The sequence below is a fragment of the Physcomitrium patens genome, chromosome 7 (assembly GCF_059467195.1).
Source record: "Physcomitrium patens ecotype Gransden chromosome 7, ASM5946719v1, whole genome shotgun sequence".
Classification (NCBI taxonomy): Eukaryota; Viridiplantae; Streptophyta; class Bryopsida; order Funariales; family Funariaceae; genus Physcomitrium; species Physcomitrium patens.
Window position 1 is genome coordinate 40,946 of NC_143416.1, and position 16,413 is coordinate 57,358.

At 29.2% G+C, this 16,413-nt stretch overlaps 1 protein-coding gene across 2 annotated transcripts; it reads right to left on the minus strand.

The window, feature by feature from the left end:
• Positions 1-4,402: 4,402 nt before the first annotated feature.
• Positions 4,403-8,391, minus strand: LOC112285058 (uncharacterized). Of its 2 annotated transcripts, XM_090251601.1 has the most exons (8): positions 8,168-8,391; positions 7,920-8,066; positions 7,678-7,805; positions 7,178-7,332; positions 6,793-6,881; positions 6,210-6,550; positions 4,962-6,089; positions 4,403-4,623 (listed from the first exon to the last, which is right to left on the minus strand). In XM_090251601.1, exons 1-7 carry the CDS (start codon positions 8,243-8,245, stop codon positions 4,964-4,966), a joined length of 2,064 nt encoding a protein of 687 aa, XP_090107727.1. In that variant the 5' UTR covers positions 8,246-8,391; the 3' UTR covers positions 4,403-4,623; positions 4,962-4,963. The 2 variants fall into 2 exon arrangements, with proteins under 2 accessions (XP_090107727.1, XP_024381323.1); XM_024525555.3 differs by having other exon boundaries at positions 4,403-6,089.
• Between the last annotated feature and the right edge of the window lie 8,022 nt (positions 8,392-16,413).

Sequence of the window (16,413 nt, forward strand, 5' to 3'; positions counted from 1 at the left end):
CAGATGAGTACAAGAACAACACCAGAAAGGTGAGCTAGAACTCCAAGAGATGTGTTGTCGAGACTGAAGAACCCTTCAGCCTCGACTCCTATATATACTACTGAATAGGAAGCTTCTCGAGCTACTTCCGCTAACTAGGACGCTTCTCCAACAACTTCTACTAATTAGGAAACTTCTCGAGCAACTTCCTAGAATCTATCAGAATATTCTAGAACCTTCTAAAAATATTCTAGAACCTTCTAAGAGAATCTTTAGGGAATATTCTAAGAATCTTCTAGAACCTTTTAAAGGAATCTTTAGAGAATCTTTAGAGAATATTCTAGAAGAATATTCGAAGAATCTTCCAATGTATGTCCATGACACATACTAATATTTTGACCTCCGGCCATTCTAAGAGAAGGAAAGAAATGACTCTACAAGAAGGTAGTATTGATTTAGAAGAAGGTACTCTGCAACCTCTAAAATCCCTTAAAACCTTCAAGAAGAGAGATAATCCTCTATCTCCAAGAAAGATAAGACTCCAATATTATAATAGAAGAAATATCAGTTTAGAGAAGAGTAATCCGCAACCTCTAAAATACTAGCACCTTCAAGCTGAGGGATAATCCAGACTCTAACAAGAAAGAACTAGCTTTGATATGAAAGATGAGTGTAGTCTCGACAAACTTTCACAAATTTAGAATATTGACTGGAAATCAAAAGAAGAAACTCAAGAAGAATCAGCAAGAATTGGATTAATCATGTGAGTACAAGAACAATACTAGAGAGGTGAGCTAGAACTCCAAGAGATGTATTGTCAAGACTGAAGATCCCCTCAGTCTCGGCTCCTATATATAATACAAGCTAGGAAGCTACTCAAGTAGCTTCTACAAACTAGGAAGCTTCTCAAGCAGCTTCTACAAGCTAAGAAGTTTTTCAAGCAGCTTCCATGAGCTTGAAAACTTCTCAAGTAGCTTCTACAAACTACAAAGCTTCTCTAGAACCTTCTAGAATCTTCTACAACTTCCTAGTGTATGTCCTTGACATGTACTTCATTGTATCCAATATCCATTTTGAAATTGTTTCAATAGATTTTATCTTGTTATTCATTTTAAAGTTATTGACTCATAACTGTAGCATAATCATAGTATAGTTTACTTAAATCTCTATAAGTTCATTTCTATATTGATAATTAAAAAATAAAAAATATATTTATAATTTAAAATAAATATATTTATTACAATGATATATTTTTATTGGAAAACAAAAAACAAAACATTTTTAAGAAAAGGAATTTAAAAAAGCACTACAACATCATAAGTTTGTTATTACAATAGGTGTTGAACAAAAAAATAAAAAAACAATAAGTTTTTAAAAATAGATTGGTATTTTTTAAAATTATAATTTCAAATAAAAGAAGAAAGTATTAAATCAACCTACATTAATTTTCAATCCAATCACCATGTGTCTTTTGAGGCAATTATATCTTTTAATATACCATACAACATATATTCAACACTGTATATGTATGTATGTCTAGCAAGAGGATATCCAAAGATGTTTGCTTGAATTGACTAACATGTCACTTAGGCTGAAAAATCATCCATTGTAAAAGTACTAGGGCCTGCCAAGAAGTGACAATAGCCTAGCCAACATGTTGCTTGATTTGAAGCATTGACATGCTGAGAACCTTAATGAGGCATGTATATACATAATTTACATACATGTCCCCAGCATCTTATAAATATTACAGTAGATTTTGAAAGATAGAAGTGTACCATACATCACATGGTAGGTTGATTTAAGATTTAGATAGATCAATTTAATATTGTACTAATAATAAATCAAACTGCATACATATTTACAAATTTATCATAAACATGAGAAATTTTATGAATTTTTTTTATATAATTTTGTATCAACATTTCCATATAAAATTTTATATTTTTGGTTTAATATTTAATTAATGTATTTATTGACTATTTATAATTTGATACAACATTATATAAAATGATAAAAAAATTATAAAATACTTTTTAAATGTATAATTTATAGTATTTTGTATTTTCTTTGGTGGAATGTTTATAACCTCAAAAATACATACATAATCTATTTGAAATACTTAAAAAAATTTAAATCTTCTTAAAAGAAAAGAAAAAACAAAAACGTAGTTTTAACAATTTTAACACTAAGACTTCCAATTGTATTAATTACTTGAGCTTCTCTTATTTTATTGAAATAAAAAATTTCAATAATTTATTATCGTTGATAGTATATATATATATATATATATATATATATATATATATATTACAACAAACTATAGTTGACTAATTTTTAAGTGGACAAATTACAATGTAAAGTGTTACTTGCTTTATTATATGATAAAACAACTTAAAGAAAGGGTGCACAACATCTATTAATGCTTAGTAAATCAAATCTCCTATTAATCATTTACATAGTCAAATAATGTTTTTATAAAATAACCAACTTATGTCATTGATATATATATATATATATATATATATATATTCCATTTTTTAAAATTAAATTTTAAAATTCACTTTTGACACAAATTTTCATCTATTTTTTTCCAATTTTCAAAGTCAATAATATTTTACTTTGTCAATATAAACATATATATATATATATATATATATATATATTGTAATACATGCTATATTGAGCTGAATTTGGTTCTAAATATATTCTAATTATGATGCATTTGATTAAATTATATTTATCTTTGTTTTGTTTAATTTTTATCTAATTGTTTTTAGCTTTCTTTTGTATTATTATTATTATTTATTTATTTATTGTTGGTTCAAAGAATCACAACTACATTGTCTAAAAAGAAATCTATATTTAAAATTCACCAATTTTCTAATTTAACATTGTAATAATCATTTAATATTCAAAGAGAAGAAAAAATTTAATATTTGTGAGAGTATATTTTTAACTTGAGAATATTATCTGATAATTTTTATTATTTTAGTAGTGGACCAAAAATTATTGTTTTTCATGAATAGTAAAAGATCCTGATGTTAAATTGACATGAAGTATGTCAACAAAGATGTGACTACAAAAAAATATCATAAATAATTAAAGAAAAAAAATTATATTTCTATTAATTATTTAGTTATTAAATTTAAGGAACATATAAAAATAGTTATTTTTTTATTAAGTTTTAATAAATGAAATAATTTAAATACTTACAATTTGATAGGTTATTTTGTAAACTTAGAGTTTGAACACCACTTTACTATTATTCTATTGTATTATACTTTAACATTTATAATATGTAAAAATCTTTAGAGTTCTAATTCTTAATGAATCAATCATCTTTATCAGTAACTATGATTAAATGTCCTTCAATAAATCTACAATAAATATATATATATATATATATATATATAGTATCCATGTATTAAACATGGTTAAAAAATATTGATTTAAAATCCATCTAGTCACCATGATTTCTTAATTCCTTCAAATTTAATCAATTTATCCTTTTTTAAAAGAGAAATAATTTAGAATTAGTTTTTCAATTGCCTTTTATTGATGCTCCAATTAAAATAGAAAAGAATTGGACCGAAATATTTATCCCATCTAATTACCTTAATGTATTCTAATACAAATGATACTCAAACTTTTAAATACATTACAATAATGTAGTACCACATTTGCCTTCAACTTAAGAAAAGGATCCATTTTACATGGACTCCGACCAGAACAACATCAGATATTCTTATGTTATTGTTTTGTTGAAGAAAATTGAAGACCAGTTTAAAACATAATGACAAAACTAGTAGAAGATTTCAAGATTTTAGTAGTACACGTTATGTTCTGTGGGCAAGTGCAAATATAAAGCCTGATTCAGTAGCAAGAATACCCTTAAAATCAAATTGAGTGTCTGAATTTGAATTTTTGGTTTACATCAATTTTGAGAAATCGTGTGGAAGTAATAAGTTTCTACACGAATTCATTTACATGTACAGTAATCAATTGGTCAATTAATAATAGTCGTATCAGATTTTTGTGATGAGTAATCACCAAGATTTGGTAATATTCTACGGCGTTGTAGAAGTAAGATTTCCATCAAGTAGAAAGCCTGTCTGGAGAGTACCATCCAGCTACAATATTTAAAGTTCCTTGTTAAAGGAAGTTCCACATGAAACTCCACGTCCAATATTTTCTAGGTATGTAAGTAGTTCGTGTTTGAACAAGATATTTCTAATACATTACTGATCCTTAAAATTGAAGTTAGAAAATAACCTGGACTGTGAAGATTGATAGGAATCTAGAGGATGACTGAAACTTGTTCAAGCCCGCAAGCATGCACAGGTGCAATTGAAAATCTGACATTACAGGCAGCCTAAAATTACTGAACCTCTCCAGCTGCTCCAAAGAAGGGCCAACACAGTTATCTGAAAGGAAATGGGCTACGATTCCAATTGTGGTTGTATATAGCATAAGCCATGGCTTCTTCACGTAATCTTAGTGAACTCGTAGGTCAAAACTGTATCTCCGAACTGTGCGGAAGTACATCAACGCACTCTATTGCTCTGACTTCCGCACTACATTTCCAGAAAATCGTGGCCATCTTCATGCCACCAAATCAATTTACTCCACAACTACATCAACCTAGTTAAAAAGAGGAAAAAGCAGAAGTGTCACGATGCCACCATGTACAGAATCAATACTTGGGAATGAGTCAATATCTACCGCACCACCACGCCACCAAATCAATGTCTACCCATTACTGCTGATCATCCATCACTAACCAGAATATAAATAGTGGAAATATCAGCAGCTCGGGTGACAAGCATCCTTCTCAGCATACTTAGCGTCCTGCTAGTAATGTATGTTTAATACTGGAGCTACCAGCTTCAGCGGCGGTAGCGTACAGGTGGTAAGGTGGCCTAATGATAGAAGAAAAAAACAGGAAAAAAAGAAAAAGAAAAACAAGACTAGCAGCATACCACTAGTCTTCATCGTCTCCATCTGACAATCCGTTTCCATTTCCGTTCAACTTGATATCAGGCTTATCTTCCTCCATGTCATCATCATCTTCCATATCGTCATCCTCGTCCTCATCTTCACTCTCAGACTCCCCATCATCCTCATCCTCCATTTCGTATTGCGATCCACCATCAACCATCACGTTAATAGCCTCTGGTCCATCATCATCCTCCTCTTCATAAACAACAGCAGCTTCGTTTTGTTTATCTTCTTTGCTTTGAGATTCATTTTTCTGGATTTGTGCCATGACAAGGTCTAGTCGACCTGAAAGAGACAAAAGCGGCCGGAAAACCGACAGTCTAGCCTCAATTATTTGATACAATGAAGTGAGTACAGGTTGCAAGGCAAGGTTGGTCATTACGAAACTCGCATGTTGCAGTAATACAGCCCGAACCCAGGGTACCAGGCCTAAGGCCCTCTGAGGCCTTCCTTCCATTTTCGACACAGCAACTGTGAGGAACTTCGCAGCCTCAAAGGGACGTAATCTTCGTATGGTGTTTGATATAACTTTTTCGTCATGTATGTTGAGACATTGTTCTAGGAGAGAATTGTCATCTGCCTGCAACGCTTGTGAAAGGAGAACTTGTAGGGAGTCTGCTCGAGGTACCACTGTTCTATCAAGGTCGTGGGTATCGCCTTTGAGATCTTTAAGATCCACTTCTTCAATTACCTTGAGTGCAATCATTCTCTCCTCTAACGTTGGTTCTTCGTCAGCTGGTACAGTTAGAGCAACGTCGTCCAAATCGGTTTTCATGTCCGTCTTCTCTTCAGGTGATTTCAAGTTAGGCTGTGCTTCCTCGTCCTCAGCTTCGGCACGACGTTTTTTGGCCTTTTTCTTTGCAGACGCTATGTCAATCTGTGGTCGAGGTATTGCCGCCTCACCTGCATTATCAAGACCTAGTACAGTAACTTGCACAGACACTGATTTCGACTGCTCGACGACATCAGCTGCTGGCAGCAAGGCACCTTCTACAGTTGCACTAAGAACGATGTTAGAGCCCTCCTGGCCGCATAATGGAACTTTCTCGAAGTGAGGTTTGACTGAGGTGCCGTGAACAACTAAAACAGTTGCATCGCTCTGCAAAAACCTACATAAAATGAATTGCACACAAGTGTGAGTCCCAGAGTAGATGCCCACAAATGTTGAGCATTTAAAAAATCTGAAGGTTAAACGGAACGCCAGCACCCACGAGTGTCAGGGCAATCACCTTGCAGCTAGAATACGGGGTTTGGCACCTGCTCTGCCTTTCCCAGATTGTCCTACACTAATGATTGTGGGTTTAGTAGTCTCAAGCTCATTTACAGTTGGAGCAGACCAGATATATGCACACCCACCCTCACTAACAGCTATTACCCTCAGAACGTCACCATCCTCGTCGAACCCAGAGATATCGATTGTAGCTACTGGATGCTCTACAGACAGTGAGATAGGCGCAGATGTCTCTGATTTTCCACCTTCCACATGCCACAATACAACATGACGTTCCCCCGTTGCAGCGGACAATAAATACTTTCCATCTGGAGTAAAACATAAAGTTTTCACAGGAGTCTGCAGACGAGCAAGTGGTCTGTCAATAAGCCACCATGATTATGTGCTCATAATTTTTCAATAACATGAAAGCAAACGGGACTCATGTAAACGATGCGTACAAAATGCCATTTTGATATTAGCGATGGATTCAACCTAAAACCACGTAAAACGCTCGTACGGTGGAAATTGGTAATGAATTCCAGAAGAAGAAAAAAATGGAGGAAGATGGCTTCAAAAAAGTAAAAATAAAGTAGACGTACAGGATGCCCGGGAAATTTTCGAAGTCGCTTCTTGCTAGAAAGATCGAATAATTTCACCTCCGCACTTGCAACCGCCACGGTACCACCATCTACACATACAGTAGACAGTCATGATCAATCTTCTAGTTCAGCAGTGAGGAACATTCTTCATACATATGACTAACTGTCAAGGGTCAAGACGTACACAAATTAAAAAGAGAGATTCGAACTAGCTAACATACAAATAGAATCACAAGAAAGAACGTGCATAGTATCACAGTATATTATTATTTTAGTTAGTGACACTGAATGGTTTATTCACAAACGAGAGAAATTTATGTACCAGGTAAATATTTCGATCGAAGAGACAGTTTTCTGCAAAAAGAAAGCGAGAGGGATCACAGACCTTCGGCAACAGCTACACAAGACAGAGGTGTTTTCGCTGCCCGGAACTTGGTAAGCACCTGGCCAGAGGAGCTATCCAATTCACACACGTGCGCATCGTGGCCTACACTGTACAGCCTTTTTCCGCTCTTGCTAAATGCTACAGATGTCACACTCCTGCCAATAAAGAACTTAGGGGTTATTAACAGAAACCAGCAACAGCTGAGAAGCCGTCTCGTCCACTATCATTGACAGAACCCAGACCTCTACTCGACACCTAACAGGAAAATGACATTACATCAAGCAACCTTGACTCGTCAGAATATTTTACCGAACTTAACTGAACTCACTTGAGATTGAGACAACTCTTCACGTCATTGACAAAGAGGTGAAACATTTGGATCAACAATTCACGCCTATGAAAGCAGCATTTGTTGATTTAATAAATAGAACCCTTGCAAAGCATTCATCAACAAAGAGAATTGGAATTCAGGATTCAGAGAGCTGGATACGGCGACAGACCCCGCATGACAATCACTAGCTCGCCACTTAAGCTCTCCGAGAGTAGTGTCCCACGAAATAATATCACCGCTACCAGTGCCAACAACAACAACCGCCGCGCCCCCCTTCTCTTTCGCACCTTTCTTCTTCTGAGAGAGAAAAATAAAAAAATGAAAAAATAGTGTGAAGGTACGGGAAGCCACCTAAAACAAAAACGATGGAATTAATCATGAAATGGCGGGCTAGGGGGTTAGAACGGGCACCTTTTTGGTAGAGGAGTTGGAAGGCAGAGCACCCCAAGCCATGCAGGTGTAGTCCAGCGCAAGATGGCCAGAGGCGACGGTGGAAGCAGGCAGTGAAGGAAGGTCCGCCAACTCGTTACGCAAGTTTCCAGTAATAGAATCCCAAATCTGCAATTATTCACAGAAAAAATGAGGAAGGAGAAAACGGAAGGAGAGAAGAGGAGGGAGAAGAGAGAGAGGGGGAGTCAATGCGAAAATCAACAACTCACCTTGATACGGCCATCACCAGCGGAGAGAGCAAGAGCAGAGCCGTGAGGGTGGAAGGCGGAGAAGAGTGAAGGAGACATGGTGCCGAGCCGTGCCGTGCCAAACTATCGAGGCAATGCAACCCCACCCCCCCAAAAAAAAAAAACCCAATGAGACTCAAAAAAGGAGAGCTTAAACAACCGGCGATGGCGCTGTTGCTGGAGGGGCAGCAGCAGCAGCAAGTGAGACCGCCAAAACCCTAAACCCTTGCAGGAGTGTATGAACCCTTACCTTCGCTTCCAGCACATATGTCCCCGTTCACACGGTCGCCCCCCTTCCCTTACCTCCCTCCCTGCCTCTCCTCCTAGTCCCCACCACCGTATCCTATACCCCTCCTCCCCTCCTTCCCTCTTCCTTCTTCTCCTTATTACTCTTCCTACAAACACTCCCCCATAATTCTGCCGAATTGGTATCGTCACGAGGATGAAGCCTACTGCATCATTTCCAACTATTTTTCATGTATAATTTTATTTCACTACTTGTCTTCTACTTCCTTGTCTGATGTCCCTTTGACTACAACTTTAAATGTAAAAGGTCAAATCTGAAATTTGATCATTTTATCTTTAAACTCTTTCCATGAACAATTAGTCATTTCTAAAAAAGACATTCAGTTGGTTATGAGATTGTAATGGGATTTTTTTAAAATATATTTTTTTAATTTTAAATTTAATCATATGCACATGTATGGTTGTATTATATATATATATATATATATATAATCTTACTAATGTCACCACAATTTTTGTTGATGTCATCATAAGCCATCAAAAATTTGTGTTGCTCGCAGCAATGCATTCAATAGAATACTAAAATGCAAATCTAAAAAGTATGAGCACTTCATCTAATATGGTGTGTATTAGCCATGTTCTATAAATTGCATTATGCTATGGTCTACAAATTTAGGGCAACTTGTGTTGACAAAAGAAAAAGTTGTGATGGCATTAGCAATATCTTATTTACATATTAAGGAAGCTTAAGTATAAGATAATAAGAAAAAAGCCTTTTAATTGGCCAAAATCAAAGAAATTCTTAATGAGCAAAAAGTCCTACATAACTTGCAAAAAAATCTTAAGTTTACTATTTATAATCAACTTTTTTGTGTCCAACAATACAAATTTTTGTTAAAATATATCAATAATATTTAAAATTTAATAAAAATATAATATTTATATTTTATAAAATTTTAATACAACTTTATGAATATATGAATTTTATAAAACATGATGATTTGAATTTTTTTTTAGAATAAAAGTTACAAATTGATACTGTATTATTTCTATATATGCATATATTATTATAGACATTAATATTTGCATTAGTAATTAAAAAGATAAGAGGAGTTAGGTAGAAATAAAAATAAATAAATTTGATAAAATCTTGTTAAAAAGTTTCTTAGAAGTTTTATAGATGCAAATTTAATTTTATGAGTATTTGTAGGTGATTGGCATATTAAAAATTTAGCCAAAAAATTGGCCACTTGTTGAACATGTTGACTATTTTTTTTACAAGTTGGATCCAAGTCACACATGTTGATTACTTGTGCTATAAATTGGCCATACATTGCACATGTAGAAAACTTATCTTCTATGTTAGAGACACGTCTTGTAAATTGAACACTCATTGAATGACCTATAGAACATTGTCACATAATTGTTTACTTGGATAATATATATAGAGACAAAAGTGATTCCTTTCTTATTTTTATCAATGGCTTTTTTGTATTGCTATATTAGTTTAAGAATCTCTATATTATGTATTTAATAATAGACATTATTGTTTTTATATTTTATCTATTAATGATGTTTTTGCTTTCTCTTTTTAAGTTTTAATAGAATGCATTATTTTTCTAGAATTTTATTATGATTTATATTCTCAATACTTTAATAAAAATACCAATTTTAGATTTTTTTGATTTTAGCAATAAATGGATCTCGTATTTTTTATTTGTATATTTTAAAGGTTGCAAATTACATACCTTCATACTAACATTTTTATTTTATTTTTCTACTATTGATTTTTTTTTTTAGAGTGAGTGAACTAATCTACTTTGTGGGATTTTTTTATTTTATATTAGAGATTACAAATTATTCTTATCTAATTTGATTTATAGATTTTTTGAAGTTGTCTATTAGAAATATGGAAGAAAAATAAATTGATGCTAATGTATTTAGAGCATAGTCTTGCTTTGAACACCCTGAACAAATTATAGATACTTGATAAAAATGAGAATATATTTGCAATGATTACAAATCTTTATCAACTTATCAATACTCATATGTAATATCAATATCAACTATAAAAATACTATTCTTATATTTATAGAAGTAGTCAATAATGAGATCTAATGTCTATGCTAATAAATTGTAAAATTGAAAGAAATAAACATATTAAATTTACAAGTATATTTTAAAAGTCTTGGTACTAAAAGTATGAAAAATATAAAGATTAGTATGCCATAAAAGTTAATGGAACAAGATCAAAGTTTTTAAGGATTTCTACAATAAATTAAGTTCTATTTAAGTTTCCATCCTTTTCAATATTTTACTAGACTTACTTAAGTAGGATTTATATATAAGTCTTCTTTGAAAGTAATCCCTTATGATTTGTATCTTTGACAAAAAAAAGATTCATAACACCTATTTAATTTGAATTTATTCATAAAATTATTTACAACTACATTTATAGGGAGTGATTAAGAAAAAATTATAAGATTTCTTTCTTTCTTTTTTTCTTTCTTTCTTTCTTTCTTTCTTTCTTTCTTTCTTTAAAACAAGATTTACGTTTAACTATCATTTATATTTTTGAATTCAAAAGCCTTGATTGTGATATAGATTGGAATATTAAAGTCTCTTTCAATTAGTTTTAATATGAATTAAAAGATGATATCTAAAATTTATTATTAATAATATTAAAAAAAAATTATTGAAATAATTTATTGCTTAAGTTATTATATATATTAATTGATTCTTTGAAGGACATTAAGAACAAAGATTTGATCATAAAGAAGCGTATCAAGTCATAACAACAATTCTTAAGTTTCAAAAATATATTTATTAAAACTAAAACCTTTGCAAATTGATGTGACGAGTTTTAAATCTCTCTCTCTCAAAAAAAAAAAGACTTGAAATTAATAAGCATGATTGTACTTATAATATAGAGAAGCTTAGCACAATATTCAACATTGTCCAAAAAATCAATGCAACTACAAAATAAAGTGCCACAAAAATACATATTTAGCTCAATAATTACATATATAATTAGGTAGAAGTAAATAAAAATAAATTAATTAGATAATATCTTGTCGACAAGCTTCCTAGAAGCTTTATAGATGCAACTTGGACTTTACACATGCTTGCAGTTAATTAGTAGATTAAAAACTTGGTCAACAAATTAGCCATGTGTCAAATGTATTGATAGCTTGTAGAACAAGGTAATTATGTAGTGCACATATACAAAACTTTGTCTTGCAAGCTAAGACATGTGTCTTATAATTTTGACACATGTTAAAGGTCTTATAGAACATTATTACGTAGTTCCTAATTAGATGGTATATTTGGAGGCAAGAGTGAAGCTTTGTTTATTCTATCAAGATCTTTCTAGTCCTCAGTCTTTTTTCAACACTTTTTAATCTTCTTGTCTTTGGCAATAACCATTCTAATTCAATATATTATCATCTTTGAGTGACTTTCTAATCTTTTTGAGTGACAAAAGAGTGTATTGGATTTTTCTTTCTTTGAGATTCATGTCCTTAATATCAATGAAGACAATGTATCAATAAATGAATTTAGCTACCTACAATCGGAACAATACAACTTATATTTTATGCAACACTTAGTAAAGGTCTCATTATCTCTTTAAAATCCTCACCTATTTTTATTATAGATTTTTGTTTAAGATCTAAAAATCACAAAAACTTTTTAGCTAGATTTAACAATCTTAGCTTACTTCTTAAATGAAGAATTTATTAAAAGACATAATATAATCTTAGTAAAAAAAAAAAAAAAAAAAAAAAATGTGCATATAAAAGTCATAAATGATCATCTTTTATTTTTTAAATATTATAAATATAAAACTATCTATATAGAAATAAAAAAAGTGGTCATGTTAATTTATTGATATTTAATATTATTAGAATTTTTACTAATTCAATCATTTGATGCTTATTGTGGCTAAAAAAATTTAAACCTTATATAAATTAAATTTTTTATAAAATTTAAACCTTATATAAATTAAATTTTTTATAAAATTTAATTTTTCTATGATATAACTAAATTAATTGCTAATCAAATTAATAATTATGAATCTAATTTAATTAAATCCTTATTTGTACATATAAAAATTTTCATGTATGCTATAAAAAAAAGACTTATTTTGTTACTTATGCTACACTTATTTTTAATGATAGAAAGACTTTAAGCAGCATATCAAGCCAATACACAAATAATTAAGATATTTTTGAAAAGAAAATACAAATATTCTTCTAAAACATTGTCTTTAAAATTACTAGATTTATGTTTAAGAAAGAGATTAATTACCATTTAGACCAATCTACAACTTATCATAAAATGATTTAGCTTCAATTAAGGATTCTATTAATAAAAAATTAGCCAAAAACTTTATATGCCATTTAAAATTTCTAGTATAAGCCTCTTTTTTATTTATAAAGAAAAAAGACAAACATTATGGATTTGTATCAATTATTAAATAACCAAAAAAATTACTATAAAAATAAATAATATTTATAATTAATATTATAACTTTTTACCTAATAAAATCAAGCCTAGATTTATATTTAAATAAATCTATAAGGAGCATACAACCTAATTTGCATAAAAACATGAAATAAATAGAAGACTACGTTTTGAATAAGATATAGACATTTTAAATATAATGTTATGCATTTTGAACTCTTACATGCACCATCTAATTTTCAACATCTAAAAAATGATATATTGTAAGATTTTTTAAATGATTTCATCTTTTGTTATCTAGATAACATTTGAATCTACTCTAAAAACACAAAAAAAAAAATATCAATTTTGTTTTTTTTAAAATTTAAAAATTTAGAGATTCAAGATTATTTTCCAAGATAAAAAAAAGTGTATATTTTGTATAATCCAAGTTGTTTTTGTAGGATATGTTATTTCAAATGATATCCTTGTCATGAATCTTTGGAAAGTTCAAATTATTTTGGATTAGAAGATTTTAAAAACATTGACATACATCCAATGTTTTTTGAAATTCGCCAATTACTATCAAATCTTATCATTTTTTTTTTTTTTTTTTTTTTTTTTTTTAAATCACAACTTCACTTATACATTTGACTTGTAAATACAAACTTATGTAGAATAAAAAAATTGAAGCAACATTTGAATCTATGAAGACAATTCTCATAGGAGCATCAATTTTGTATAATATTAATTATTCTAATGTATTTATATATAAAAATATGTTTTAATCTTTATTTTTTATGCAATATTATCACAATTGAACGTATATGACAAACTTCACTTTATAGCTTTTACTTCAAGAAAATTTTAAACAACTAAAATTAATTATAAAATCTATTATTAAAAACTTCTTGCAATTGTAGATTCATTTTAAGAATGGCACTATTATTGGTAAAATATTTAGTTTAATAATTATTTATGTATTTAATAAGATTTTTATATTGGCATATGTTTTTAAATTGTCATCCAATTGATTGAATTATGTCCTTATTAAGATTTATTTTTAATACCATCTAATAGACAATAAAACAATATACTTTATTAGATGTCATTTTAAAATATTCTTATCTTGCACCAAAAGAAGAAAAAAATTATAGTTTTTTATTAATAATAAATTATTCTTTTAAAGTGAAATTAACTTATTTATAATAAATTATTCTTTTAAAGTGACATTAAATTATTTATAATAAATTATTCTTTTAAAGTGACATAAAACTTAAATCCATAAAATTAATATTAATTATGGATTCAATATTTTTTAATCGAATTCAATAAAGTATGTTTTCAAATCTTCTTGTATACGATATAAAGAATACTTCTTCTAAATCTCACAATACTTCAAAGTTTGATTTTAAGTTCAATATTTTCTATTTTAAAGGACATTTATATATTCTTAAAGATGAAGTGTAATTATAAGTTTTTAAAGCTTTTTATGCTTTTTCAATTATAAGACATTTTTTATATAATAAGACCTTAAAGTTCATCTCAAGAAATTTTTGATAGCATCAAATGTAGAACATATTTAAAGACTTTGCTTAATCTAGTGATATTTGTTTAAAATCAAAAACTTCTCGCCATCAACCTTATTGACTTCTCCAACCATTACTTATATCAAAACAATTATAGTTATTTATTTCTATCCAATTTATCACATATCTTCTAATCCTAAGCTTTTATGACTCTTTATTTGTAAAAGTAGATTTTTTTACTGAGATGGCATATTTATTCTATATACAAAAACTATCACAAGAAAATTTTTATAATATTTACCTAGATTCTTTCTTCATAATATTTATTACTATCATGGATTGTAATAGGATATTATAACACATTAAAGGAATTAATTTGTATCTTGATTTTGCATAGTTATTTTTAAGATATTGAAGGTAGGCATAAAATTATCTATGGTCTTTCATCCTTAGAATAATAGACAAATCAAACAAATAAATCAAACATTTGAGTAGTATTTGAGATGTTCCATTAACTACCATCAAAATAATTGGACAATTCTTTTGCCATTGATATAGTTTACCTATATTAATACAATACATTTTGTTATTCAATAATTATCTTTTTATACTATTTATGATTATCATCGATAATTTAATACTTTTCACTTCTTAAATGTTAATAATTATAGAGTAGAAGATTTAGCAAATTATTTATTGGAGTTATATGCAACAATTTAGGCATAATTTGATGAAACTCGAGAACAAAAAAAATCAATTCACGTGTCTATCACAAGGAACAATCTCAATTCCATGTTGGCAATAAGATATGGATTCTTTGTTGTAATATCAAGACTATATTCTTTTGTGATATATTGGATTATTGTAGACTTGAATCATTTCTTATTAGCAGACAAATTAATCTGGTTGCATATTGATTATATCTATTGTAGTTTATGAAATTTCATGGTGTATTTAATGTCTCTCATTTTAAGCCATGCAAGACAATGGATATATCAAAAAGAAGACAAATACCAACTGTTTTTCATAAAAGTGAACAATAATAAAAAAAATATAAAGTAAAAGAAGTTTTAGACTTAAATTGGCCCTAAAATAGGTTAAAGTATCTTATATATTGGTGTAGATATGACATTAGTGAAACATATATGGAAGTTATTTAAAAAACTTATAAATATAGTAAAACATATTTATGCTTTTTATTGACAATATATATATCAAAACTAAGCTGAATAGTTAAAAAATTCTTTGTTAATTTAAAAAAAAAAAAAAACACATTTAATAAAGATTATTTTCTATCTTCCATAATTGTTTATAATTTTTGTACATTTGTAGCATCAATGAGATAGAAAAATAACAACCAATAGATTCAACATTAAAATATATATATATATATATATATATATATATTTTAATATTTAAATAAATATTATCTTTTATAATATAAATATTTATTCATCATGAAATTTTCAACATTAAAAACTATTAAAATATGATGATACATTTTAAGATAAACACATCTATCTATTTATAATCACCTTTGTAATAAATGAGATTATTTTTTATAAAACAAAAAAAATAAATATCTTTCTCTTGTATATGTAACGTCCTACAATTATTGTTTAATGGATATCATTGAATATAACATTATTCATCCATAATAGAATTGTCACTTCTTCCATCAAGTACTATTATAATTTTAACCTCTAACTAACCTCTCTATTTAAAAATAGTCTAGATAATTCTCTCTTGAAGACATCTAAGATCTCATTTATGCTTAAATCAATACATTTTTTGGAAATGAAAATTGACCTTTTAATTGTTATAATCAAAGGAAAAATAATATTATAACCAATAACAAAAGTTTGAAAAAGCTTTAGTATGCCTTTTGTCTTCTTCCTTGTTTGTCTATTGCATACAATCCTTCTCTTTAGATTCTTGTCAGTCTTTGCCAGCCTTTCTGTATTTAGAACTAATAGATTTAGTTCAATTCCACTAGTAGCTCATGCTAAA

What these genes read in the sequence shown, in the direction of transcription:
- LOC112285058 (XM_090251601.1), bottom strand. Translation starts at nt 8,245, where the DNA reads ATGTCTCCTTCACTCTTCTCCGCCTTCCACCCTCACGGCTCTGCTCTT. An exon ending in CTGGTGATGGCCGTATCAAG is followed by an intron (nt 8,067 to 8,167) that starts GTGAGTTGTTGA and finishes GAATAATTGCAG; the next exon opens with ATTTGGGATTCTATTACTGG. An exon ending in CCAACTCCTCTACCAAAAAG is followed by an intron (nt 7,806 to 7,919) that starts GTGCCCGTTCTA and finishes TTTCTCTCTCAG; the next exon opens with AAGAAGAAAGGTGCGAAAGA.